At 52.9% G+C, this 24,800-nt stretch overlaps 9 protein-coding genes across 11 annotated transcripts; 5 read left to right on the top strand and 4 right to left on the bottom strand.

Annotated features, from left to right (window-relative positions):
- Window positions 1-127: 127 nt before the first annotated feature.
- NCU08948 lies at window positions 128-3,359 on the bottom strand. 2 transcript variants are annotated; one of them, XM_011396452.1, is made up of 3 exons: window positions 3,045-3,359; window positions 1,131-2,950; window positions 128-1,035 (listed from the first exon to the last, which is right to left on the bottom strand). In XM_011396452.1, the coding sequence occupies exons 2-3, from the start codon at window positions 2,572-2,574 to the stop codon at window positions 884-886; spliced, it is 1,596 nt and encodes a 531-aa protein (XP_011394754.1). In that variant the 5' UTR covers window positions 2,575-2,950; window positions 3,045-3,359; the 3' UTR covers window positions 128-883. The 2 variants fall into 2 exon arrangements, with proteins under 2 accessions (XP_011394754.1, XP_011394755.1); XM_011396453.1 differs by having other exon boundaries at window positions 1,131-3,359.
- A 1,975-nt stretch (window positions 3,360-5,334) lies between these two features.
- Window positions 5,335-6,573, bottom strand: qcr8 (ubiquinol-cytochrome-C reductase 8). The gene is made up of 4 exons (XM_955721.3): window positions 6,412-6,573; window positions 6,250-6,275; window positions 5,822-5,999; window positions 5,335-5,699 (listed from the first exon to the last, which is right to left on the bottom strand). The coding sequence occupies exons 1-4, from the start codon at window positions 6,471-6,473 to the stop codon at window positions 5,642-5,644; spliced, it is 324 nt and encodes a 107-aa protein (XP_960814.1). The 5' UTR covers window positions 6,474-6,573; the 3' UTR covers window positions 5,335-5,641.
- A 236-nt stretch (window positions 6,574-6,809) lies between these two features.
- NCU08946 (hypothetical protein) lies at window positions 6,810-8,266 on the top strand. The gene is made up of 2 exons (XM_955720.3): window positions 6,810-7,482; window positions 7,560-8,266. The coding sequence occupies exons 1-2, from the start codon at window positions 7,159-7,161 to the stop codon at window positions 8,064-8,066; spliced, it is 831 nt and encodes a 276-aa protein (XP_960813.3). The 5' UTR covers window positions 6,810-7,158; the 3' UTR covers window positions 8,067-8,266.
- A 335-nt stretch (window positions 8,267-8,601) lies between these two features.
- NCU08945 (RNA exonuclease 3) lies at window positions 8,602-11,872 on the top strand. Its single transcript, XM_955719.2, has 2 exons — window positions 8,602-8,729; window positions 8,984-11,872. Exon 2 carries the CDS (start codon window positions 9,586-9,588, stop codon window positions 11,656-11,658), a length of 2,073 nt encoding a protein of 690 aa, XP_960812.1. The 5' UTR covers window positions 8,602-8,729; window positions 8,984-9,585; the 3' UTR covers window positions 11,659-11,872.
- Window positions 11,873-11,952: 80 nt separating this feature from the next.
- On the bottom strand, window positions 11,953-13,571 carry NCU08944. Of its 2 annotated transcripts, none has more exons than XM_011396451.1 (3): window positions 13,480-13,571; window positions 12,924-13,355; window positions 11,953-12,741 (listed from the first exon to the last, which is right to left on the bottom strand). In XM_011396451.1, the coding sequence occupies exons 2-3, from the start codon at window positions 13,234-13,236 to the stop codon at window positions 12,344-12,346; spliced, it is 711 nt and encodes a 236-aa protein (XP_011394753.1). In that variant the 5' UTR covers window positions 13,237-13,355; window positions 13,480-13,571; the 3' UTR covers window positions 11,953-12,343. The 2 variants fall into 2 exon arrangements, with proteins under 2 accessions (XP_011394753.1, XP_011394752.1); XM_011396450.1 differs by having other exon boundaries at window positions 12,057-12,741; window positions 12,924-13,368; window positions 13,480-13,529.
- A 287-nt stretch (window positions 13,572-13,858) lies between these two features.
- On the top strand, window positions 13,859-15,061 carry NCU08943 (3-oxoacyl-(acyl-carrier-protein) reductase). The gene is made up of 2 exons (XM_955717.2): window positions 13,859-14,095; window positions 14,150-15,061. The coding sequence occupies exons 1-2, from the start codon at window positions 14,044-14,046 to the stop codon at window positions 14,944-14,946; spliced, it is 849 nt and encodes a 282-aa protein (XP_960810.1). The 5' UTR covers window positions 13,859-14,043; the 3' UTR covers window positions 14,947-15,061.
- Window positions 15,062-15,306: 245 nt separating this feature from the next.
- Window positions 15,307-17,338, top strand: NCU08942 (G-patch DNA repair protein). The gene is made up of 4 exons (XM_955716.2): window positions 15,307-15,582; window positions 15,643-16,152; window positions 16,215-17,077; window positions 17,145-17,338. Exons 1-4 carry the CDS (start codon window positions 15,435-15,437, stop codon window positions 17,238-17,240), a joined length of 1,617 nt encoding a protein of 538 aa, XP_960809.2. The 5' UTR covers window positions 15,307-15,434; the 3' UTR covers window positions 17,241-17,338.
- Window positions 17,339-19,636: 2,298 nt separating this feature from the next.
- On the bottom strand, window positions 19,637-22,250 carry NCU08941 (calcium-binding mitochondrial carrier protein Aralar2). Its single transcript, XM_955715.2, has 2 exons — window positions 20,947-22,250; window positions 19,637-20,884 (listed from the first exon to the last, which is right to left on the bottom strand). The coding sequence occupies exons 1-2, from the start codon at window positions 21,503-21,505 to the stop codon at window positions 20,091-20,093; spliced, it is 1,353 nt and encodes a 450-aa protein (XP_960808.1). The 5' UTR covers window positions 21,506-22,250; the 3' UTR covers window positions 19,637-20,090.
- Window positions 22,251-22,899: 649 nt separating this feature from the next.
- On the top strand, window positions 22,900-24,621 carry qcr7 (ubiquinol-cytochrome-C reductase 7). The gene is made up of 2 exons (XM_955714.3): window positions 22,900-23,280; window positions 23,598-24,621. Exons 1-2 carry the CDS (start codon window positions 23,165-23,167, stop codon window positions 23,851-23,853), a joined length of 372 nt encoding a protein of 123 aa, XP_960807.1. The 5' UTR covers window positions 22,900-23,164; the 3' UTR covers window positions 23,854-24,621.
- Window positions 24,622-24,800: the final 179 nt, after the last annotated feature.

Raw genomic sequence — 24,800 nt, 5'->3', positions numbered from 1 at the left:
CGTTGGCCCTCCGGGGGGCATCCATCCACTTGTAATAGGTAAGCGAGCTAAGGTAGGTACCTTGCTCAATAGTGTACACTATTAGTTATGTTCCTGAAAGTTGACTGCCCTGTCCAGGAGGTCCAACATCTTGTTACCTACACCACACACTGAACGGTCCACAGCCGCCGGCCAGCTTCCATGAACTATCAGGAATAGCTACACTAGTACTAGCTACGAAGCTACGAAGCCAAAATATGATGAGTTTGATCCGGCCCTCTTGGTCTTCTGAGATCCCTGGATTTAGAGTTCCGGATTGTGAAATCAGCAAATACCCCCCTAGTGGGACCGTTGAGTCCAGATTTTCGTCATTCCCATCTTTGTCTTTTTGTTATCCTGCGCAATCGAATTGTTAGAAATGCAGTCCGAACGTCTTCGTGTAAAAGGTATGGATAGTATCATGTGTCAGCTCAAAAGATCCTCGATCTGTTCATGCAGGAGAACTCTTCGAAAACAGGCGGCGATCTTTGCAGCGGAGTGAACGAGTGGGAGGGAGGAAGGATCTCAGAGTTGTCCTGCAAATACCAGATCTGGGTAACAGCTCGTTGGCTTTTCAAAATCATACAAGTTGCCAGCGATAAGCGGGAGATATAACAGTCCGAGGCAAAGGAAAAAGGAAACCAGGCCATGATTACACTACTTCGCTGTTCCTCATCTCTAATAGTCCCGTGGTGTAATAATGCTGTCCACATGTAGTATATATCTTGGTTGCTTATTCTCTCTCTCTCGCTCGTGCTCCCTTTCTCTCCTTTCTTAATACTAGTAATCTCCCCACTTTCATACAGTCCGCAAAGGCAATCAAATAAAAAACAAACAAGCAAGCAGAAATTCAAAGATAAACTCATTAAGCCGTATGCTGCCCATCCTCTCCGTCTCTCAAAGCCAACAGGGCTCTCACGTCCGACACGTACTGCAGACCTTCGAGGAACGGTATCAAGTACATCAAGTCGAGGTCTGTCGGGTCGCTAATCCAGCCTTGTATGGGTATCGCATTGTCTGTTTTGCGTTTTTTTCCCCTCTTGTTAGCACTTGTTTCCCTCCAGCAAGTTGTACACGGGCATGAAACAGGCCCGAAACAAAACAAAACTTACCCTGATGAAACATATAACTCAACGGGCTATTATCCAATATCATGACCTTGCTCAGATCCGGCTCCACCGAGCTCAGATCCTTGATAAACGCCCCATGTCTAAACGTGCAATGCTGCCGGTAATACCTGGCCGAGAAGTACTTGCGGTCGCTCTCCAGCCAGTCGATCACGGGGTCCGCATACTCCTGCACCGACGCCGTGAACACCACCAGGTTGTACCACTTGCTAACGCGTCGCAGGAACTCGTCGCAATGGGGGCGCTTGTGCACGTAGTAGAGGATGGGATGCTGCGGCCCGATGGTCTGTTGCCCGCCCACGCCCACATAAGTCGTGTTCAGTCGCACTTCAACCATGTGGCCCGAGGACATGCGGCCGCCTTTGGACATGGAGTGAATTAGGGTCTCGTCGAGGTCGAGGATGAGCGTCTTTTGGTGCTTGAGGTTGGCTGGGTCGACGGCGCTGATCTTGTACGAGGGCTGGCGCTTGGGGATCAGAGGCCTTGGGGGCGCCGGCGTCTTGGGGTACTTGGTCAGGGCACCGACGGGCGACGTGGGTGACTTGAGCTGGGCCGAGATGTCGTTGCCGGGGACGCTAAGGTTTTGCTGGCCGGACCCGCCGTTGCCGTCGCTATTAGTGGTAGATCGGCCGGAGGCGGAGGAGCGGTCCTTTCGCTGTTTGCGCTGTCGTAGGGAGTCGGCGTCCGAGTGAAGCTTGATTCTTATGGAGCGTCGTGCCGGTGCGATTTCTTCAGAGTCTTGGGATGATTTCGATTTAAGACGTCGTCCGCTGCTGCTACTACCTGTCCGGCTTTCCACCTCCGACTCGGACTCGGACGAGAGTCCTGACGATGAGGAGCCGCTAGAACGGAGGCGAGACTTTCGTGACTTGCGAATGCTTCCTCCAATACCGGCCCCGTCCAGGTTGGCGTCAGAGAGGGCAGCTGCCTCGTGGTAATCCACAGCCATTTCCTTCGCGTTTCCTCCATATCGACCAAAGAGTTTCCGTAATTGTTTGGTAGGCGCAAAGTTGCCCTCGGCATCGTAGAACAAAGCGACCAAGTAGAGGCCAGGCGCAGCGATCGTCATGAGCAGCCAGCGTATAGACTCGACAATGGCAAACGCGAAGCGCTTCGGGAGGGACGCCCATGTGGTCGGCGACTTGGGCTGATCTTGGGCTAGCAGAGGAGTCTTCTCGTCGGGATCGTAGTGCTGTCCATCGTATCCCCCTTGTGCAGCCGACTCCTTGTCCTCGGGCTCTTCTGACAGTGTGTTGTTTTTGTTGGCTAGACCCAACAGCTCATCGTTGCTGCGCGGCCCATGGTGATCGTCCTCCTCTTTGCTGCTAAGATGGTGGGCTAGACTGAGTGCGCTTATAGAGTTCGATCGAGACGGGGTCGGGCTGGACGTTGGTGATACTCGGGCCGAGATGATGTTTAGGGAGTTCATCTTGCCAGCGCGGGGAAAGCCATGAAGGACGCCAATGCGAGCCGCGCCCAGTGGCAGTTGCAAACTGTGTGACGGCGACAGCGGGGACGGTGGGTTTATTCGAGCAAAGATCGATCGATGATGTATGGTAGTCAATTCCGTGCGGCCCCCTACTGTAGAACAAAAACCGTCGGACGTGGGATTGGGATTGGGCTTGGGGTGGCCTGCAGGGTACGGGAGGGGCGTTCGTTGCCCGGCCGAGGTTTGGTGTTGCGCAGCGACCGAAAGCTGTTCGGTTGCTCTGTGACGGGGAATTATTGCGGATGGCGAGGATGGTTGGACTGAAAGCCGCAAAAGAGAGCGGGCGCAGGAGAAACGAACGGTTACGTGGATATGGCTTGTTTCCCGTTAGGTTAGGTTTGTATGATTTGTTGGCCGAGATCCGGTTGGGGAACTTTTTGGGGAAGATCGAGAAGCAGCGAGCTACATACATACACTGGGGCCGGAGGAGTCTGGAGACGGGCAGCGATCCAATGTTGGGGTCAGAGCCTGGAGGTCTGGAGACTGGAGACTGGAGGTACTGTTTGGAGACTCGGGGGGTCGCGCGAAGAAGGGGCCAATGTCGTCAACCGCACGCAGTGTAATAACCTTTTCTGTAGTTCCAGAAACAATCGCTCGGTTACATACTCTTTCTTTTCTTTCTGAAGTTGTTTCCAAAAAGAGTTGCAAGTTCCATTCAGGTTGTACAAACTTGATGTTGCCTGTCGAACTTCGAACAGCGCAAGTGGTGAGATGGGACGTCCGAGGCCCGCCCAGATCTGCTTTGTCTGGACTTGGTTGGCTATCAAAAAATACGAACATGACACCCTTTTTGGGTAATCGATAGGGATCCGAGTAAAAAAAAAAAAAAGAGAGAAAAAGAAAAGGAAGGGTGGTGACCGCCCAGTTCCAAAGATCGACCTCACAGGCAAGATACAAACAAAGTCAACAACCCCGGTTTATTATAACTTCACGAAGCCCAGCACGTGCAATTAAGCACTGATAACTCCCGGCCATATCATGTATATGCGCCGCCTTTATTATCGGGGTTTCAGTTGGTGATGCCGTCGTGGTTGTGAAGAGCTCCCGTCCTGGATGTTTTTCTCTCTCTTCTCCAATTATCGAGGAGTGGCGCCCAGCTATCACAGACAACGACTTTACATACACCAGTCCAGTCCAGTCGCCAACACAACGGGACGCTAGCCGAACAGCACGGGGAAGGTAACGACTAACGAGACAACAACGGCGGCGGCTCAGTGGCTGTTCACCAGAAATAATGGGCTTCAAGACAAAAAAAAAAAAAAAAGGGCATCTCGACGGGGTTTTCCAGGGGTGCTCAACAAATGCCAGGCATTTCATCCACTGAATCCATTCACGTGTTCCTCCCGACTGACTTGACAACGAGCGGACGAGCGAGCGGGAAACCCGATCGACCTGCCTAGGCCCCCTCTCCGTCGTCGGCCATCTCGATGAATGGATGGATGGGCCATGGCGGGGTGGGGGTTCCACATCCACAATTCACAGCGCGAGCTGCTGCTGTCAGTCAACAACAACAACACTGCAGGCGACAAACTGACCTAACCACTCAACATCAGCGCCGACACAACATGGGACCTCCTTGGTTGGATCTCTTTTTGTTTGGAGGGGGATTAGCGACGCCAATTGATTAAATGTGAACCAATTTTGTTCTGGGTGTTTGTATCCTCATTATCATTCAGTCTCTCGACAATATATATGTTATATAGCTTGGAATGGTCTGTGCAAAATTAATAACACGGAACACAATTTCACATGTTCGTCTTTTCCATCTCTTCAACACATAACCCATGCTCCATGTAATCAACCCCGTCATAAAAATACTTCTATGATCTCTTTGCAAAAGCGAACAAATGGCGAGACCCTGACAGCCCAATGCAACTCAAGCGAAAGGAAAAAAAGACTATCATTAAATCATAGAATATACCAACCGAGGTTGTAGGAAAAAAAAAAGAAAAAGGGGGGGGGGGAGGGGGGGGGGGGGGGGGTTCGTTTTGCGCTTTTGGGCCACCCGTTCCTGCATTTGTTTGGTTTCTTTTCATTCATTACCCCTGAATGTTGCGTTGGTTGGGCTGATGGATGTATGGCCGGATTTCTTCACCGATCTGCTCTTTCTTCCACGAGCGTTTCTGGAAAATGCACTGCAGCTAATGACATGACTAGGCACCATACCAATAGTAGTTGAGAACTAACATGTACTTATGCCTACTTTGGAATGTTGCCCTGGAAATGCGGTCTGGAAGTTGGGGCTTAGTGCAGTGCCATTGTTTAGTTTTGAATTTGAATATAAAATGGCTTCGAACATACCTACCTCCCGTCATTGTTTACCTTGGATAGGTATCGGCATCTACGATGATGAGTTTGAAGGTGAAGTATTCACAGTCCTATTCATGGAGGTGAGAATGCTGAGCAGGGCTGGTTAGCTTGTCCCGGGAGAGGAACGGTATATGAACTAGGACGTTCGGCTTCACAGGCGTGGTGATACGTCATAAGGCCGGGCGCCGCTACAGTTTTCAGCCTTCCAGCGTCTGACATGCTTCCAGAGGCGAGAAAGAAAATCAAACTCCATGAAAGGAACCGGCTCGCTACCTCATGGTTCTCCTCGCAAGATCTAGTGCAGCCAACGAGCACCAAGCGCCGAAAAGACTGGCCTGCGGACCGGCAAGATGCACAATGATTGTACCCAAAGACAAGAGAACTGGAGCTAACCAAGGGAATGTCCGGATGATGCGTGGATAGATTAGGATCGTGACAAGGCTGGAAATCACATGCGATCTGTCGAGCCGAATGTAAACAAGAAACGACTTGGTGGTGGTGTTTCAGGTGTCGTATGAGATCCAAAACCAGCACATGCCGATACCCATAAGAGAGGTCCATGTCTTGTCTATGCCAACTCCAATTCGAACCGCGTGGGAATAAAGATGGTGATATACAGGTTAGTCTATTGAGTACTAGTTCTCTCTCTCGGGAACTGCACTCTGGTTCCGTGCCCAAGTATCGTAAAGTCCATCGCTTACTCCTCCTGGCCAGCGAACTCAGCACGACCGGCCTTCGAGTTGAGGTAGTGGTTCCTAACCAGCAGAATGCCCTGTTAGAATGTGGCACTCTCTTGAACGACGACAACAACGGTCCCTCCTTTGCCACCCCGTGATCGAAATCCCTCGGGGCTGTGGGTGGTGGTGATGCAACGTACCGCTCGATAGCCCAGTTCATGATGTAGTAGCCGGCAACAAGGGAGGGGGCCCAGTAGAGGAACTGGGAGCTGACACGTCTGAAGGTGTTGAAAACGGCGTCGTGGGCAGTGCCGGCGAGGGGGTTCTGGCGGTTAGGGCTGATACCGTAGGAGATGATGCCCCTCTGCTTCATGCCACCTGTTCGTCGGGAAGAAAAACAACATGGGTTAGATGGTCTTGTTCTGTCTCGGGGGTCGTCTCATCGGTTCGTCAAGGGTTCGGCGTGCGGGCGAGTGGGCGGGCGGTCATCAAGGTTCTTCGTCTTCTGGCTCGACCATCTGTCGTGCCCTCATATTCGCATTCCCTCCCATCCCGGTATTTCCCGTTGTTGAAGAATTGCCGTATGTTTGGTATCGGTGCATCGTCAATTGCAAAGGTTCCTACTCACCAAAGTTACCCCAGCCACCAAGGTAGCTATATCAACATGCACGTTAGCTAACATCCAGAGCTGGATCGGAGGGGGAGCCGGCGCAAAGGGAAAAGGGCGCATCGCCGGTAGCTTGTGCCATGAAGTTCCGGGCTCTTCCAAATCACAAGTGGGAAGACTGACTGGTTGTGCTTGCCGATGGGGGCACCGCCGCCGCCACCGAGCATGGTCTGAGTAGGACGCATCTTGAAATATGTGTTGTCGCGAAACGCGCTATGGGGGGTATCAATCGGGTCGTGGTGAGGACGCAGTCGTCGTAAAGGTTCGGGAAGAGCTTCGCGCGGCGTTGAACCGGGTTTGACGAAGTTCGAACTGAAATCGGTCGACAGTGAGTGGCTGGCACTTCATTTGCCAAGTGCCATGGAGCCGTCACTGGCAGTCCCGTCAGAAACCCGAGTGCTGGAGGCTCAAAAGGGATTAGCATGGAAAGGTACAAGCTACAAGTACCTTTACAGCATCATTCTCTTTCAGCCTCCTTCCGACCTGCCCGTCTGTTGAACAAAACAAGGTGCACGGACCATTAGGATAGGTATTGAATCACCATACGCAAGCACTGAAAGACATCCCCGGGCCATGCGGGGAGCTTGAGAGAGCTGGGCCTGGTCCGGGCGACGGGACATGGCACTCCACTTTTTGCAGAAGCTCCATCCATCGCAACGACTGCTGCTTACTGCTGCAACTGGGGAAGCACCACCACCACCACCACGATCCACGCCACGGTCCACGCCGTAGTGTTTGTAGTGTGATAATCCCACAGCCCACCTTGAGGTATCCCCGGAAACGACGTCCACGAATACTCTCGAGTCAGATCCCTCACCACCACATCAACCGAGTTCGATCCCTTAATCTTGATTCAAACCGATATTCACAATGGCGGCAAGAGGGTTGGACATGATCACCAAGTTCGCCATCCCGGCAACTGTTGGTGTGGCTCTTCTCCAGAACTCCATCTACGACGTCAGAGGTGGTTCGCGGGCGGTTATTTTCGACAGAGTTGCCGGTGTGAAGGACACGGTCGTCAACGAGGGCACACACTTCCTCATCCCATGGCTGCAGAAGGCCATCATCTTCGATGTTCGCACCAAGCCTCGCATCATCCCTACCACCACCGGCTCCAAGGATTTGCAGATGGTCAGCTTGACGCTCAGAGTGCTGCACCGTCCTGAGGTGCAGGCTCTGCCCAAGATTTACCAGGTGCGTTTACAAGAACTTGCCCCTTATGACGGCTACGACGGATCACAACGAACTTGAACTGACTGGAATCCCCACAGAACCTCGGCCCAGACTACGACGAGCGTGTCCTCCCCTCCATCGGCAACGAAGTACTCAAGTCCATCGTCGCCCAGTTCGACGCCGCCGAGCTCATCACGCAGCGTGAGGCCGTCTCGCAGCGCATCCGCGCCGACCTCGTCAAGCGCGCCGCCGAGTTCAACATTGCGCTCGAGGATGTTTCCATCACCCACATGACCTTTGGCAAGGAGTTCACCAAGGCCGTCGAGCAGAAGCAGATTGCGCAGCAGGATGCCGAGCGTGCGCGCTTCATCGTCGAGCGTGCCGAGCAGGAGCGCCAGGCCAACGTCATCCGCGCCGAGGGTGAAGCGGAGAGTGCAGAGACCATCAGCAAGTCTATTGCCAAGGCTGGCGATGGTTTGATCCAGATCAGAAAGATTGAGGCGTCGAGGGAGATTGCCCAGGTGTTGGCTGCCAACCCCAACGTGGCGTACCTGCCCGGAGGTGGCAAGGGGACAAATCTGTTGATGAACGTTGGCAGGGCGTAAACGGGAGCAATCAGTAAGGGAAAGAGACGAAGATGGTTCTGCAGAAAGGGGACCATGATACCTAGGCTACGGAGGTAAAGGGAGGTAATGACCAAAATGGGACTGTATTATTATGATATGAGCATTGTGTATCTTCCCCGCTTAGGCACTTGTTACAATAGGAGCATGTTTTTTGAACTTGACTTGTCTTTTGTCACTCGAGATGACATCCGATTTGATATTTTGACGGACGTGGGAATGGTGAAGGAATGGCCACTCTTTTCCTGAGGCTCCCAGTTCGGGCAGAGAAAAGTCACAACCATCCGATATAGGATTCCTGAGACGTGATATGCCTTACTAGGTGTATATTATGAAAGGTGAAAACGTTAGACACCCCAGACAGACCTCACACTCAACGCCAGGGACGCATGGATCTCGTAACGCTTAGCGGCGGTTCGGTGGACCAATGACCGAACGCAGGGGCCTCAGCTACCCGCCTCACTCACGGGCATGTTTCCCGTTTCTTGGCTCAACCTCGAATTGTCATCAACTTCATCTCAACAACACACTGAAAACACTCACAAGACATCAAAAACGAGGAGTTGAGAGGCCGGGCATCTCTAGACTATCGCTTGGCCTGTACTTGTCAGATATACTTTGTAGTATACGGTGCTCACCGCTGGCGTATGTGTTGCCCTCTGCTGGCTTTTGCATTTCATCCCTGCCTCTGCTGCCCATCTCAACTGCTGCAACCTAACTGAACCGGGCAATCTTTCAAAGACTCGGTTCATGCTGTCATCCCAAAGGTCCAACAGTTTAAACTTTGACGTTGGTCACACTCAAGGTTGACTTAACGAGAAGAGCTGGAATATAGACCCACAACCTTTACCTGCTTCTTTACGTGATTGCGCCAAAGTCCACAAGCTAACGTTCTGTAGCCTCTTCGGATCCCACGATTATCTCGGCGCTCCCTCTTTTATATCTTTAACACATTCTGCGTCAAAGTTCATTGCTTCAAAGACAAGTCGAAATCAATACCACGCTGCGTGTTACGACTATCAGGTGGATATTCGGTCTGACAACGCTGAGACTATAAAGTGAAGCAGCGAGTGAGTGCTGCGGACCCAGCCTTCCTTGTTTGCCCGATTCGTCAGCAAGTCGGTTTCACCATTTGATATCTTCGATTCACAACCTGGAAGCTCCCACCCCTTCTTGACAACGACATACAACATACCTTACCATATATCGATATCATTCAGCATCTCACCGGGGCCGACTGACAAGAGTCTCCCACCCAAGTCGGCTTCTCCCAAGTGGACATCTACTTCATCAACTTCCAGAGTTGCCTACCATAGCACGTCTTCCAGGCTTCACGCGCGAGGTCGCTAATAGACTTTCAAGATCCCGTCATCTTGTGGTTCTATTGCCCTCAAGACCGCCCTTTCGCTCCATTAGCAACACGTCTATCCAGCGCCGGGACGACTCGCAGGAAGCAAACCCGTTGGCAAACCGTGACCCCTGGCCAACCCGCGCTCAAACAATGGACACCGTTTTACAGAACTTGGGGTCAATCCCATGCCCGCATGGCGACAGATGCACTGAGTCCGGATGTCTCTTTCAACACAGCTGGAACAAGAAGCCGGCCGCTCCAGCGTCAGCCAAACACGATGGTCCGGACGCAGATGACAATCCGCGAAAGCGTCGCAAGTTGTCGACAGAGCCTACCCAGAGTACACCGCCGACAACGGCAGAGTCTTCGCAGCCCAACCCGGAGCCTGTGACGGCCAAGAAACCTGTGTCGCCCCCGCCACTGGGCCGAAAGCCAACAGTTTTGTCTGTTCAGTCAAGTCCGTCTGAGGCTCCCGCTACCCCAGCAACTAAACCGGCAGCCGTCTCATCACCCGCCAATCCAACACCCGAGAAAAGCGCCGAGAAGAAGGTGCCCATTCGGAAGGCACAAGCTTCTCGGAAGGTCGAGACACTCAACCCTCGCATGCTCAAGGGCGTGGCACCTGCTACGTTTGAGTTCCGGTTCAAAGCATTGACGATGCTGCACGAACAATTCGTCCGACTGAACAAAGAGATGGAAAAGGCGGCCGGCAAAGATGCGGAGAGCAAGAAGTTGATTTTTACTCCGCAAGAACTAATATGGCTTTCTCTGGACTTGGAGGAGAAGATTGCGATGGACAAGCCGTCCATCTACAATAATGTCATCAAAAATCGCATCATGGGCTACAAGAAGATGACGCCCAAACAATGGAAGGCAGAGCGTCTTGCAGAGATTAAGAAGGAAGAGGAACGCAAAGCCGCTGCGACTCAAGCAAGCTCCAAGAAGCAGGCCGTTCTCGGTCCTCCCAAGGAGATCAACACAGGTTTGACGCCGCAAGAAGAGATCGCCTTCCTACCCCATGTTCTCACGTCCATCACCGAACTCGCCCAACATGGATACGTCCCCAAGCCGCCATCTGAAGAGGAAATAAAAAAGGCACGCGAGGGCGTTGAGGCTGCCATGGGCTGGGAGACATGCGACCGCTGCACCAAGCGTTTCCAAGTCTTCCCCGGCCGTCGCGAAGAGGACGGCGCTCTCACCAGCGGCGGTCCCTGCACCTACCACTGGGGCCGACTCATCTACCCAGAGCGTAACCCAACCAGTACCGTCCAGCAAGAGAGGACTTACCGATGCTGCAAACAACTCGCCGGCGATTCAACCGGCTGTACAAGCTGCAGCACTCACGTCTTCACCGTCAAGTCCCCCGCCCGTCTAGCAACCATTGTGCCCTTTGTGGAAACCCCCGAGAACCCCTCCGTACCCAAGGACCGCGCCGTCTGCTTCGACTGCGAAATGTGCTACACGGTCAACGGTCTTGAACTCGTTCGCTTGACAGCAGTCAACTGGCCTGACGGCAAAGAACTCCTTGACATCCTCATCCGCCCCATGGGCGAGATCCTCGACCTCAACTCCCGCTTCTCCGGCGTCTGGCCAGAGGATCTCATCAACGCTGAGCCATGGAAACCCGTTCCTCCTCTTGACCCCGTCATCGACACCGATTCCTCCCCCAAGCCCCAAAGCACAACCAACAACCCACCAGAACCCGACCAGCGCAAAAAGATGCAAATCGTTCCTTCCCTCGCCGTCGCCCGCGACCTACTATTCAGCCTCATATCCCCCGCCACCCCGCTTATAGGCCACGGCCTGGAAAACGACCTCAACGCCATGCGCATCTGCCACCCCACGCTCATCGACACCGTTCTTCTCTTTCCGCACAAGAAGGCCCTTCCCTATCGACACGGGCTGAAGATGTTGATGGAATGGAACCTCAACAAGGCTATCCAGGTGGAACCGGATGCTGATTCCGCCGCCGATGGGACGACGGGACAGGGCGGAAAGCTACTAGGGCACGATTCAGCGGAGGACGCAAGGGCGGCGGGAGATTTGGTCAGGTTCAAGATCCAGCATACGTGGGCGAGAATGAAGAGGGAGGGGTGGACGTTGAAGGATGGAGAGTTTGTGCCGCCGAAGGATTCGAAGGGGAAGAAGAGTGGTGGGGAGAAGCTGACGGAAGTGAGGAAGACGAGGGATGGCACGGAGGAGGGGGAATTGGTTGAGGTTTAGATTAGAGACGGGGGTGTCTTGTCACTTGGAAGCTGGGCGAACTGGAAAGTATTTGGTGGTGAAGAGAAGATTCAGTTGGCTTTGGGGGCTCTGTTGCGACACAGAATCTACAATGTAGTATGTTTGCCAAGTTTGCCAGTTTCTTGAAGTGATTACGCGAATTTCGCAACGATAGGCACAATGAGTAGACAAAAGCTATGCTTATTCGTTACTGCTCGGACTAGTAGACACATTGGAAGTGCTCCATTGTAAAATTGATGGTGATGTTGCCAATTCTGTTCTGGCTGTGCCCTTCTACTTGTTCATTGTTTACTTTGCCCCTTTCCCTCCAATAGGCCAGCCTTTTTTCTTTTCTTTTCTTTTCTTCTAATCCGTACAATGGGTATTTACAGAACCAATTTGAACAACTACTCTCAAATTGACTACATGACTATTCACCTATTTTGCATCCAATTCGCTACGCCGGGTATGCATTCATCCCACCATTTTCGAAGTGATCGCTCGGGGAGGGTTTAGTTCTAGACGCCCGTCTCCTTCTGTAAATAAAAAAACAGCGAATCTTTCTTTTTTCCTTTTCCCAAACCCCAGCCAGTAATGCCAAGTCTAATATCAACGCTCTTCTTCTTCTTCTTCTTCCCCTCTTTACAAGCACACCGTCACAGTAACAGCAGCAGTAGTTATATCTCTAGTGTTTACTCTCATCCCTCTCCACCAACTCACCCACACCTAACCCCCTACCGACCTTGACCTTGACCGTCTTATCCTCTTTCTTAGAGTCTGCTTCAGGATCACGACCGACATCACCAACCGCCTCACCCTCATCCACCCCTTCCGATCCCTTTCCTTCCTCGATTTTTGGTTTGGCGTCCTTCTCGTCCAGCTGCTCGGCCAAAAGCGCCTCGCGGATGGGCGCCAGGTCGAGCTTCATGCAATAGGCGTCCTCGCCGTCGGCGTAGTACTTGGCTTCCGTCTTCTCCGTCTTGAAGCCCAAAGTGTCGCGGTACAGGTGGATGGCGGCGGCGTTGGAGACGCGCACGTGCAGAGAGACGTAGTGGGCGCCGAAGGTCTCGACCATTGCTTGTTCTGTTTTTTCACACCGCGTCAGTGAGATGATAGGTTAGTTGGTGGTGCTTTTGTGTGGAGGGTAGAGGTCGAGCGGAGCGAGGAGAGAGAAAAAAAAGGAAGAAAGAAAGAAAGGAAAGGAAGATAAGGAGAGAAAGGAAGATAAGGAGAGAAAGGGGGGAGAAGGGGGGGAAACGACGTACGAGACTGCCTCATCAGCTTCTCAGCAATGCCGAGTCGCCTATGGGTGCGCATCACGCTCAAGCTAGTAATGTGACCGTGCTGCACTCCGTCCGTCGGCTCCTCCTCCATCTTGGCCAGGACGTAGCCGACGATCTTGGGGTAGTCGTAGGCGCTCTTGGCCGGGCGGCTCACGTCGACGGCGACATACGACAGCTGAGGCCATGAGAGCGCGTGGTACAGGTAGTACTTGAGGAAGTAGTTCTCGGGCAGGTTCTCGATGTTGGCGTGCTGGATCAGAGGGATGTCCGAGGGGCGGAGGACGCGAATATCCATTGTGGCTGTTGGGATTGGGGGGTTCGGTCTGGAAGGATGGTGGTGTTGGTGGTGACTTAGAGAGTGGGAGGGTTGACGACTTGGTGATAGCTTCAACTTTGGGATGGTGGTGGTGGGCTCTGGGAGAAGCAGCTGGACTGGTTAGTAACAGCTATCTCGACGGCAGGGTATTAGGGTAGGTATCCCCAGCAACGGATAGTACCAAGCTGATACGGAGCAGTCTTCAACGGGGGTCGAACTTACAAGAAGCGAGTCGCCTATGTCAGGGATCGGTGGTTCGGTGTTGCGGTCGCAGTTCACAACTTGTCAATGTTGAATTGGAGACTGCTTGACGCTGCGCTACGGTGGTGGGAGGCTCTGGATCCACAATCCGCACTCCAATGTGGGGCACTTCCCGTGTGGAATCCAGACTGGCCTGACCCCTGGCGGCACAGCTTCACGGTTGGATGATGGTGGGACGGCTGCTATAGCCGCACAAATCGCGGGGCAGACAAGCCCGGGAGCTAGGGGCAGTCAACACCGGGCCAAGCGCGCCGTGGATGCAATGTGATGCGGGGGAGCTTCGTCTGAAAGCTTCTCTGAATTCATGACAGTAATACTAGCCGATAATGAGGAAGTTGGACAATGTTCTCGTGACGGGCGGTGAATGTATATAGAGCTTTCCGCTCCCCTATGCTCAATTGACTCTGACTTTCATTGTCGTCTCTTCTGTTCTTGTGTGTGTGATTGCTGTGATACCCTCTTGATACCCAGCCTCGAGCTACCCCACCATAGATCACTCATACCAGAACGACAACACCACTTACAATGTCCCAACCACTCAAGGGCAAGCTTGCCATTGTTTCCGGCTCTTCTAGAGGTTAGTAACTCTTATGCTTCTTGAATTCACATTCAAGACACTAAGAATCTCCAGGCATCGGCGCCGCCATCGCCGAGAACCTCGCCTCCAAAGGCTGCAACCTCATCCTCAACTACACCACCCCCTCCTCCGCCTCCCTAGCCTCCGAGCTGTCCGACCGTCTCAACAAGACCTACTCCATCTCCTCCGTGCCCGTCCAAGCCGACATTGGCACTCCCGAAGGCCCCCAAGCCATCATCACCGCCGCCACGTCCGCCTTCTCCAAGGCCGATGGCTCCCTCCAGATCGACATCATCATCAACAACGCCGGCATCGCCCGCAACGACCTGATTCCCAACGTCAAGGTGGACGACTTTACGGAAACCTACCGTGTCAATGTCCTAGGCCCCTTGCTGCTCGTCCAGACTGCCCAGCCTTACCTCCCCAAGGACCGCTCTGGCCGCATCGTCAATATCTCCTCCGTCTCCTCCTCCACTGGCTTCATAGGCCAGTCCGTCTACGGCGGCTCCAAGGCGGCCATCGAAGCCATGACCCGTACCTGGAGCCGCGAGCTGGCTGAGAACTGTACAGTCAACGCTGTCAACCCAGGCCCGGTCGAGGGACCCATGTATGCATCCAACTCGGAGGAGTTTCTGGAGGGCATCGAGGGGTGGATCAAGCACACGCCGCTGATGAAGGCGCGGGAGGATCTGCATGGCAAGGAGGCCGTGGAGGAGGCGAAGCAGTGGCATGGCAGGCTGGCGAAGACGGGGGAGATTGCGGGGGTGGTGGGCATGTTGTGTGGTGAGGAGGCGGGGTGGTGTACGGGACAAGTTGTTTGTGCTAATGGGGGGATGTTGATGTTGCATTAAGTGTATTCTCGAGGAAGATGAACTTAGTAGGGTTATGAAGGGGGCTGTTGCCCAGACCTTGAATGATTGATAGCCTATGCATAGAGTCAATATTCAGCATTTTATGATCAAGTAAAGGTTTTTGCGTGCTGTTTGAAGACTGGCCGCATGGCGGTGTTACCCATGGCTGTGGTTCGTGAAGATGGATCAAGATGAAAAGGGGATTTGTTTTGTTTTCCTCAGGGGTCGACCAGTTGGCGGATGAGCAACTGAGTTACAGCGGACTAGGTACCGCTGGATAGGCGCAAAAGTGGGGACCAAACTTTCCTTATCAGTTGCCGTTCAGCACGCGGCAACGGCCCCAGATGGCGCCTCCCGTCGGTCTCTCGTTCAACTTGAAGTCATTGTTATTGGCAACTCCAATTTACATTCTTCGTGTGCTGGTATATTGCCGATTTTCCTCCCATCCTCAATTCTGTCATCAAAGGCGAAGTCATCAATCAGATATCATGTCAGGACCACCCCCCGCGCGAGGAGGCCTGTCTCTCTACGCCAACCTTCTCGACCCCAGTGGCACAAGCGATTCGACATCTGCCTCGAACGATGCTGTCGCAAACAAGCAAGATGACGCCCCTGCAAAGAAGGCCGTAAATCCAGGTCAGCATCTTTACTCGGCCCATCTGTTGTTCGTATGTAATGCTAACAGAGTCCTTACAGCATTCGCCTTCCAACCCATCCGCCGACCACAAGTCAAACAAGCAAACAAGCCCAAGCCTACCCTTCCCAAAGCGCCACCCTCCATCTCCATAGCAGCAGTCGCAGCAACCGTCAAGACATCCGAACCCGAAAACAATGGCACAACTGATGTCACAACGACGTCAACAGCGTATATCGCAGCGCCCCAACAGCGCAGTACCCTAGCCGACTGGGTAGCCACCGAAGACGACGAATACCTCTACAGCGGATCCAACAACCGACGAGAACGCGGCGGGCGCAGAAAGAAAAAGAAGAAGAACGATGACCGACAAGTCGAGACAAATTGGGACGAGCTCTACGATCCAGCGAGACCGACAAACGTCGAAGAATACCTGCGTAGTGATGAGCGCATCAGGGAGATTCGCGATTGGAAGGCGGTGCTGTATGCGCATAGACGGAAGAGGAGGGATAGCTTTGATAGCAGGAGGAGTGATGAGGATGAGGAAGAAGAGGATAGGAGGGTGATGAATAGTACGTCCAGGATCATGGGGCTCAACTTCGGAAGGGTAATGCTGACAGGACACAACCAACAGACCAGTTCGCGCCGCCAGTTTCTTTCTCGTTCGCACCACCACCCATGTCACCACCACGAGCTACAACAACAACTACATCGGCACCCGTGCCTGCGGTATCAATACCAGTAGACGAATCTGCCGACGAAGCCTACGCTCGCAGACTAGCACTATCAGGCATGGCACCACCACCACCACAGCCACAACCACCTGCAGCTGAACCATCAGTACCAGACACAGCAACAATCTCCCGTGCCCCAGTCCGCTACGAAGCCCCACCACAACCCCCCTCTGCCCCAGATGGCTCCGGACATGACGCCATGGATCTTGACTCGGACGACGAAGACGTTAACTACGACTCCATCCCCGTCCCCCTCGGCACCGGCTCTGCTTCGCCTGCTCCCGAGGACGCCGACGCTCCCAAATCAAAACTACCAGGCCAAGCCGGCTTCGCCGCCCGTCTCATGTCCAAATACGGCTGGACCGCCGGCTCGGGTTTGGGAGCCTCCGAATCAGGCATCACCACCGCTTTGCAAGTCAAAGTCGAGAAGCGCAAGAAGCGATCCGATGCTGAAGGCGGCGGATGGGCGGAGCCTGGTGGGAGGGGCAAAATCATTGCTGGGAAACCTGCTGCTGGTAGCTCGTCAAAGGGGGAAGAACAGGACGGTGGTAAGTTTGGAAAGATGAGTGAGGTGATTGTGCTGGATCATATGCTGGATGGGATGAGTGATGAAGAGTTACGACAGGAGGTGGAGGGGGGAGATTTGTACGAGGAGATTGGGACTGAGTGTGGAGAGAAATACGGACGGGTCATGAGGTTGTTTGTGGAGACGGAGGGGAGGAGGGTGTTTATTCGGTTTACCGATGGGGTTTCTGCTCTGAGGGTAAGTCTTTTTTTCTACTCGGAATGGGAATGTTGATGACGTGTTTGCTAACTGGTGATGATTACAGGCTGTCAATGCACTCGAAGGTCGCATCTTTAATGGCAACGCCATCGTTCCGAGGTTTTATGACTTGGAAAAGTTTGAGGCGGGGGTTTATAAGTAGTGTAGTTAGTATGTCCCAGCGTCGTTGCCCAGCAACTCGACCAAATACCAGACTTATCAAATCCCCTTGAAGAGCCAAAGAATCACACCCGAACAAACAATTATGTCTCGTCAGAATCCCATCACTCCTCCATCAGAAGTCGAAACCCCTATCGTCCATCCCTAAACCTCTTTTCAGTTCGTTAATCCCCCTCCATATCTTCCCTGATCCTCCACTCAATCTACTCTCACTATCTCTTGCTGTAATCCGGTCCCGTATCGTCCCATCCCATTCCATCCTCAACTCACTCCACCATCACCATCAATTTACAATCGATATAGAGAGAGAAAGAGCGCTTGCCTCACCATGCGATGGAAGAATCCTTGTCGAAAAGAGTGCCAACCGAGCGACTTTGCTCCCCCCGTTTCACCTCTCTCTCAGCACTTGCTTGCCCCGTCATCTCATATCCACATCAAACTTTTGATCTCGAACTTTGATATCAACTTTGATATCAGACAGGAATCCTCATACTCAGATGAATGTAGTTCTCCGAGCCGCCGCGCTTCTTTAAACTTTTTAAAAGAAGCTTCAGTCTCAGTCTCTGCTAGCCCCAGTTTCAGTCCAAGCCCCAGCCTCAGGCGCAGGAGAACCAGGCGCAGGAGAACCAGGCGCAGGAGAACCAGGCGCAGGAGAACCAGGCGCAGCAGGGGTATTAGGCGGAGCTCTCGGGGCAGGACGACGACGAGGAGGACGAGGAGCGGGTCTGGGTCTGGTAGGGGGCCAAAACCAGGGACGAGGGTGCAAAGGGAAGAGGGTGGAAGGGCGGTCTTTCTTTGGGTGGGCGGTGGTCATTTTGGGTGTTTTGGTTGGCTGGTTGATGGGTGCGGTTGTTTGGGTTGTTTGGGTTGTTGGGGTTGGTTGGGGTGGAAGCTCTGATGGCTTGTGTGGTTTGATCTGGTGTTTGGGAGCTTGGGAGCTTGTGTGAAGATTTGATCTCGAGACGAGGACTGATGGATGAGGAACTGTGGGTGCTTTGGTGGTTGTGAGGAAAGGAGAAAAAGAAAAGAGAAGGTTCGGTTAGAGAGGGACGAGGGAAGGTAAATAGAGGGGGTATTTATACAAAAAGTGGTGGATGATGGTTTTGGAATATACAATAAGATCATGTTGATAGACGTAGTAGACGATATTCTTGAAACGCATAATAGGAGCGTTAACCATCTCTGAATAGATATTCCCCCTTACTTTCCATACGTCCCCGCTCGCTCCGGGAAGCTACAGATGGATAAACCGAACATGAAGAAGACAAGTCCAGTACGGGACGGACACTCTAGTCACAATAAGCCGTGACAGTCTTTTATGTGCATGTGACCAGGTAGGAAACACAGAGATGCGAAGTCCACTTGGTCTTTATGTCTTGGGAGAGAGATGTAAAAACATGATCAAAAGGCGTAATGGACACGAGGGGACACATAAGAGAAGTCAGTGGAGGTGTGATGGCAATTGTGTTCGGTCTAGTTTTGTTACTATACTATACACTCGTCATATACTTCAATTTAGTCACTGACTCTTCCTACCCCTTCCCTCGCAATGTTACTTGTCCGATTAATGCCTCCTATCCCGGTACTCTCGCTCTTGCTGTTGCTGATGCTGTTGCTGTTGATGATTTTGTTCGCGTGTGAGTTTCTATCAAGTGAGAATTAGCTTTCAACTTTTACTTCGAATAACTAACTGTCAAGCGACAGCAAAGGGAAGCACCACGGTGACACAATCCCAATATTATAGTTCGACTTGGTGTATGAAAGCCATACGTCCCAAGTAAAGTGTGATGGACTCGAGATGAATTAAGGAAAGAGGATGAAATGACTTACAGCATTAAGCTTCGCAGCCTGAATAGAATGCCTGGTATAGGCGAACAGGACCCAAGCCATTGTGAAAGCAGCCAGGGGCGCCATGACTGTCTGTCGTTGATTGATTGATTAATTGTGTAAGTGAGTGACTCGGAGTGCGAGCGAGTGTCTCGAGCGAGGTCGTCCGTCAGACATTGATTGGGTGGGTGAGGGCCGGGGACGAGCCAAACCTTTGGGTTGATGTTTCTTGATGTCTTCATTGTGACTTTTTGTCTGTAAATCAAGAACTGCGTAGGCAGGAACTGCAAGTCTTGAAGTTGGTGAGGCTGACTTGACGACTTTGAATTTTACGTGTTGTTGTAGATTGGGGATGGGATCAGAGATGGTGGTCTTGGTTGAATCGTTCGACGTCCGTTTCACTGCAACCATAGATATCGTACTATACTGTGTAAGACGGTTTACCGCCATGTAAGTGGACCGAGCGTCTTTCCCCCCTTTGATGGTTGGGAACCGATTAACGGGAACCTCCTTTTACGCGCTTAATATGATGAAGTAGAAGCATTATTTGGTAGCAAATTCATACAGAAGCCATTTCTCAAGTCTTGAACATGCCAGTGGTAAGTTGTGTGGGCAAGATCGTGGTCTAAACGCCGACATGACTCAATAGCCCGATGAAAACCCCAGACAGAAAGCCGCTTGATCAGGAAGCAGACATTTCAGCTGAAGCATGTTCAACATAAGACTATATATGCTCGCTATACCGGTATGCCAAATGTATACATGTATGAAGAATCCCGAGTACCTGTACCGCCCTTCCGGGGTATCGCAATGTGATCCTATCTTGCCCCCCTGCCCAGTCCCGTATCGCTTTTCCACTTTGCACGCGCTCCGTCGCTGTGTATGTGTGCGTCTGTGTCTGTATGTTCGCTCCACGCCATATATAAGCTACGTATATGAATATCCAACTTTCGAATCCTTGACCCACTCCAAACATGTGAACATCCCTCGATTCCATTGCACGTCTCTAGCTGCTGGTGCTGCTGGAGATCTCAGGCCTCTCGACGCTCTCAGCCTTCACAGCCGTAGCCTCGGCAACCTTGGCCAGCTTCTCCCTTCCATGCTTCCTCGCCTGCTTCAGGTTGTTCATCACGTACTCGTACGTGAGCATGGTGACAGTCGCCGCGGGGACGGCTCTCATCATGTTGGTTCCCATACCAGCGTAAAACGCCCTCCACCCTTCCTCCTTGAGCATGATCTTGAAGGTGCTCACCACGCCTCTGTACTTGGGCCCTGATGTTGCCAGCTGCTTTGACTCGGCGCCGTTCTTGGCAACCACTCCCAGACCCTGCAAGTGCTCCTGTCCCGGAATCGGCCTGCGCTGTGTCTGCAGTCTCGTCCTGATGACCTCGTGGGGATACGTCGCACTGCTGGCGATAATCTTGGAGAGGACGGAGGCGGCAAAAGTGCCCATAAAGCTTGGCTTGGCGTTCTGGTCGCCGGCGGCGCCGCCCATGCCTTGTCCAGTAAACTTGGTCTTGAGGAACTCGTAGGTGGGAAATTGGACGGCCACATGGGAGAGACCCAGAAGAGCAGGTGTCAATCCGGAGTAAAAGGAGAGAAGGCCCTCGGTGGTGTACATCTTGCGTGCGGCATCGAACGTGGACTTGTAGTGCCAATGGGAGTGCATCGAGGGGCGCGCGTCTTGAAATGCCGACTGCGACATGAGTCGGGTCTTGATGACCCATATCGGGTTCGTCGCAATGGTGCTACTAGCGCCGGCTATGATGGATGCGCCAAAGTTGATGGCAATTGGCTTGTCTGTCACATCTATGTTAGCCTTGAACGTCCCGTTCCGTACCAACACCAAAAGGAAGACATACCCGTGTATTGGCGTAGCCATATTTTGCTTTTGTTGTAGACTGTGAACCAGACAGCCCAGGTGGGCAAGTAGCCCATTATTATAGGACCCAAGCCCCTATACATGCCGCGAATGCCCTCATGCCTCCATATTACCTTGGCCGTGCCTACCAGGCCATTGTACATCCTGGGCTGGCCCACATGCTGTCCCGCGCCCTGCGCTTGCAACTTGGTCTTGATAACGTCCAGCGGGCAGGTGACCACGCCGGACATGAAGCCTCCCACTGCGCCGGCGAGCGCATTGAACTGCGAGTCCGAAGCATTCATTGCCCATCTTTCCAGGCCCGTTATCCGGTTGGGGTCCTCTTGCATTGGGTCGGCCGAGGCTGAGTCTATTATCTCCTCTGTTATGTCTTGCCCTGCTGCTGCTGTCTCCTCCAGCTCTTCGGTCACCGAGTTGGCGGGCGCAAAAGTGGCGGGTGGCCGGGCGCCTGGCAAGGAGCGCACGCCATATTCTGCTGCCGAACTCGCGGGATCTGGTCCAGAGTGGGAGATGTGGTGTTGGGTGTCTATAGTAGACATGCCGCTACCCTTCTCTCGACTCGAGTCGGAACTGGGACTGGGCAATCGAGACGCGGGGATCGAGACGAGATGGTGCGTCTTTGTTCGAGGGGTCTCTGCTGGTCGCAACTCAGAGACCCCGGAGTAATCGGTGACCCGTGATGCCGCCGTAGTGTCGGAAAGAGGGTGGTGATCTCGGCTTGTTGGAGCTTTGGAGTCTTGAGAGGGTGGTGTTGATCAGGAAGCTGACGTTCCCGGCTTGAACGGCGTACTAGCGCGGGTGCGGGGAAGAAAGAGGTTCGCTTGGGGGGGACTGAGTCGAAGACCGAGGTGTTGATAACAGGAGTTCACCAAATATCACCGTTCGTCCGTGAGGCTCGGGGCAGCCGGGTTTTTGCGTAGGAGAGAAAGAGGCCCTGGCGCGGATCGTATTTTGGGAACTTGTTGGATTTTTCGCAATTGGTGAGCGAGCACACGAGCAGGCTCGCTACCGTACCTGTCTTTGGTAGAGGAGCTAGTATGCAGGTGAGTGGAATGAAGGAAAGGATGGGCGAATGTGGGGGAAGTCCCGTTTTCCAAAGACAGGGTTTCTTGGCAAAGAGATGGACGATAGTACAAAGTGCAGTGGAAAGAAGCTACACGACTCTTTTCGACCAAGAGGTACAACAGGAACCTTTTTGTGTGCGAATGCCAGACGGAGGCCGAGGACGGATGGTGATGTTGGTGTGTAGATAGGTTGGTTCTTGTTAAGGAAACTACGTAGTTATCTACAGAAACGAACAGCCAACGCCAATGACGGCGGGACGCGGATGCCAATTATGGTTACCAATTATGTCACCTTACTGCAGTGATTGTCCATACCTACCTACCTGCCCGTGACTCCCGTAGGCAGTGAGTGGATGAACAGCAATTCCGGATGCGCTGGGAGCTGCCTCGAATTTCCTTCCCCTCCGAGTCATGAAGACACCAGAAGCAAGTGTTGGTCTAGGGGCCAGAAAGTAGGTGTCCAGATAATCATGTGTTTGTCCAGGTCTCTCAAGTCTCGGGAGTTTTAGACTTCAGACCAAAGACCCCCAGTATGGCCCGTTTTTAACCTTCCCCCAGACAAGAGATGATAGCTATCAGTCGAGATTCCGTTTCACTGCAGCGAAACAGCGCCAGCGGTCACCACCGTCGCCCGCCAAAAAAGCGGCTGCCCTGGTCGTCGTCTCCAATTCTAGACCCACCGCGGCCCATAACATCGACCTCATCTCTGCCTTGGCATTTGGACCGACAGCTCCATGGTAACCCAAACCCTTGCCAAGAAAACAAATTCCCTATTCTCGTAGAGCCTGAGCTTTGAGGCATCAGCCACTTGGACACGGCTTTTCCCGGAGCGACGGGAGACGGGAGACAGTCTAAGAAAAACGCACGGAGCACCCGGAGCTTCTTTCTGAGTGTTCTAGTTGGACAGTGCGCTTCTACTACTGGCTGAAATGGCTGGCTGACTTTCGCGGGTTTGCTGATTTGCGGGTCGCGGCAATTTGTTAGCTCTCTCCGCCCTCCATCTTGAATCTTGACCTTGGTGTTTCCCAAGTGCGTAGAGACCAGACGACAAGAGAGTGTAGACTCCTCACCACCTCGCCTACCTATCACCGACTATCAACCGCCACCCCGGTCGACAATCATCCATCAATCACCATGTCTGCCCCTTCTCTCGTCCAGGCCGTCGCTAAGCGTGGCTGGTTGAACAAGATGCTCAAGCCCGTCTCCAACTGGTACATCAATGCCGCCGGCTACCGTCAGATGGGTCTCCGGTGAGTTTTTGTTGTTTCTTTTATATACCTCGATGGCCAGCAGTCCGGCCCGGGACCCTTGTGACGTAGGCTCTACCTGTATCGAAACCATCGCCCTTCTATGTGTTACGTCTATCCATCTGTCTCTCCTCGGCCCGGTTCTACCTCAATGGCTCGCGCCCCAGCCGCAGTTCCCTCCCTCCCTTCCACATCCCCGAGCAGGAGGACCAACACCCACCCACCCACCCACCTACCTATCTAACTACCTACCACTCACTATACCATATACAACCGACCAACAACCCATAAACTAACCCACCCTTCCTCCCCAAAAACAGCGCCGACGACCTCATCTCCGAGGAGAACGAGACCGTCCTCGCCGCCCTCCAGCGCCTTAGCCCCAAGGAGTCGTACGACCGCATCTACCGCATCCGCCGCGCCACCCAGCTCTCCCTCACCCACAAGCTCCTGCCCAAGAACGAGTGGACCACCCAGGAGGAGGACGTCCCCTACCTCCGCCCCCTGATCGACCAGATCGAGGCCGAGGCCGCCGAGAAGGACGCTCTCGACACCCTGGCTGTCGTCAAGAACTAAGCGCGGGACTTATAAAGGTATGAAAGGGGAAGGAAGGAAGGATGGGAAAGGATGGGAGGGAAGGTTTTTCCGTTATCCGCGCGCGGTGGGAACTGGACTGGCCGACTTTTTTTTTCGACGGGAACGAAGGAACCGAAGAGAAGGGAAAGGCTGGAGTACTGCTACGCTACGCTTAGGATTTGGAAGCCGAGGATACCAAAGCAATAAAGTGGATGCGCTCAAAATAAGAACCGAAACAAAAACTCGTCCCCTCGATTCTCTGGAACCTGGAACTCTTCGACAACTTGCTGCCAATTGCTTTCTGGAGAAATAGGATGAAGGGGGGGAAAAGGTGGATGGGGGAAGATGGACAGTTTGCGATGCAACGACAATGGGCAACAGCCAAATGTTCTTGTCTATGGTTGTGTTCACGCTCCCAGAACCCGCGCATCTCTATGAAGTGGAAGTGGAAGGGGAAAATGCTTTGAGAGGAGATGGTGACGACTGCGAAAGAAAAGACTACCTAACCATTTCTACTTATTAGAAGGAAAGAAAATGGGCAATAGACCTTTATCCTGCATTCTTCCCCCCCCCCCAAAACAACAAGACAACTGAAAGAGAGAAAGAAAAGAAAGGGGAGGGAAGGAAGTGTCTCAGACATGGTAGCCATCGAAATCGACCTCTGCTATGCTGTACGTTGAAGAAGTGTATGTGAGAGTCATGACAAGTTAGATCAAAAAGTAATAAGAAAAAAAAAAAAAAACTCCGCTCAATTCGCAAATACTCTCATTGTCTCTGTGTCCCAAAGAGCCTAGAACTAAGTAGTAGCAGAGGTACGCAACCATGGGAAGAAGTGAGACAATAACCTACGGGAGTGATGGCGGCCATACTGTAGCTGCCTGTCATATCAGATGGCTGCCTACTTTTTAGAGAGCCCTTGTCCAAAGATACCGCCGAAGAAACATTCC

This window comes from Neurospora crassa, linkage group V, assembly GCF_000182925.2.
Source record: "Neurospora crassa OR74A linkage group V, whole genome shotgun sequence".
Lineage (NCBI taxonomy): Eukaryota > Fungi > Ascomycota > Sordariomycetes > Sordariales > Sordariaceae > Neurospora > Neurospora crassa.
Note: the sequence above shows the minus strand (reverse complement) of the source record. Positions and strands in the feature narration are given on the sequence as shown.

Bases quoted from the DNA above. Each gene is read 5' to 3' on its own strand.
- NCU08945 (XM_955719.2), top strand. From the start codon at position 9,586: ATGGACACCGTTTTACAGAACTTGGGGTCAATCCCATGCCCGCATGGC.
- NCU08942 (XM_955716.2), top strand. From the start codon at position 15,435: ATGTCAGGACCACCCCCCGCGCGAGGAGGCCTGTCTCTCTACGCCAAC. The intron at 15,583-15,642 runs GTCAGCATCTTT...GAGTCCTTACAG, and splicing joins AAAGAAGGCCGTAAATCCAG to CATTCGCCTTCCAACCCATC. The intron at 17,078-17,144 runs GTAAGTCTTTTT...TGATGATTACAG, and splicing joins ATGGGGTTTCTGCTCTGAGG to GCTGTCAATGCACTCGAAGG.
- NCU08944 (XM_011396451.1), bottom strand. From the start codon at position 13,236: ATGGATATTCGCGTCCTCCGCCCCTCGGACATCCCTCTGATCCAGCAC. The intron at 12,742-12,923 runs GTACGTCGTTTC...GTGAAAAAACAG, and splicing joins GAAGCTGATGAGGCAGTCTC to AACAAGCAATGGTCGAGACC.
- NCU08948 (XM_011396453.1), bottom strand. From the start codon at position 2,574: ATGAACTCCCTAAACATCATCTCGGCCCGAGTATCACCAACGTCCAGC. The intron at 1,036-1,130 runs GTAAGTTTTGTT...AACGCAAAACAG, and splicing joins GAGTTATATGTTTCATCAGG to ACAATGCGATACCCATACAA.
- qcr8 (XM_955721.3), bottom strand. From the start codon at position 6,473: ATGCGTCCTACTCAGACCATGCTCGGTGGCGGCGGCGGTGCCCCCATC. The intron at 6,000-6,249 runs GTGAGTAGGAAC...CCCGACGAACAG, and splicing joins TGGTGGCTGGGGTAACTTTG to GTGGCATGAAGCAGAGGGGC. The intron at 5,700-5,821 runs GTACGTTGCATC...TCTGCTGGTTAG, and splicing joins ATGAACTGGGCTATCGAGCG to GAACCACTACCTCAACTCGA.
- NCU08941 (XM_955715.2), bottom strand. From the start codon at position 21,505: ATGTCTACTATAGACACCCAACACCACATCTCCCACTCTGGACCAGAT. The intron at 20,885-20,946 runs GTATGTCTTCCT...TAGATGTGACAG, and splicing joins ATGGCTACGCCAATACACGG to ACAAGCCAATTGCCATCAAC.
- NCU08946 (XM_955720.3), top strand. From the start codon at position 7,159: ATGGCGGCAAGAGGGTTGGACATGATCACCAAGTTCGCCATCCCGGCA. The intron at 7,483-7,559 runs GTGCGTTTACAA...GAATCCCCACAG, and splicing joins CTCTGCCCAAGATTTACCAG to AACCTCGGCCCAGACTACGA.
- NCU08943 (XM_955717.2), top strand. From the start codon at position 14,044: ATGTCCCAACCACTCAAGGGCAAGCTTGCCATTGTTTCCGGCTCTTCT. The intron at 14,096-14,149 runs GTTAGTAACTCT...AAGAATCTCCAG, and splicing joins TGTTTCCGGCTCTTCTAGAG to GCATCGGCGCCGCCATCGCC.
- qcr7 (XM_955714.3), top strand. From the start codon at position 23,165: ATGTCTGCCCCTTCTCTCGTCCAGGCCGTCGCTAAGCGTGGCTGGTTG. The intron at 23,281-23,597 runs GTGAGTTTTTGT...CCCCAAAAACAG, and splicing joins TACCGTCAGATGGGTCTCCG to CGCCGACGACCTCATCTCCG.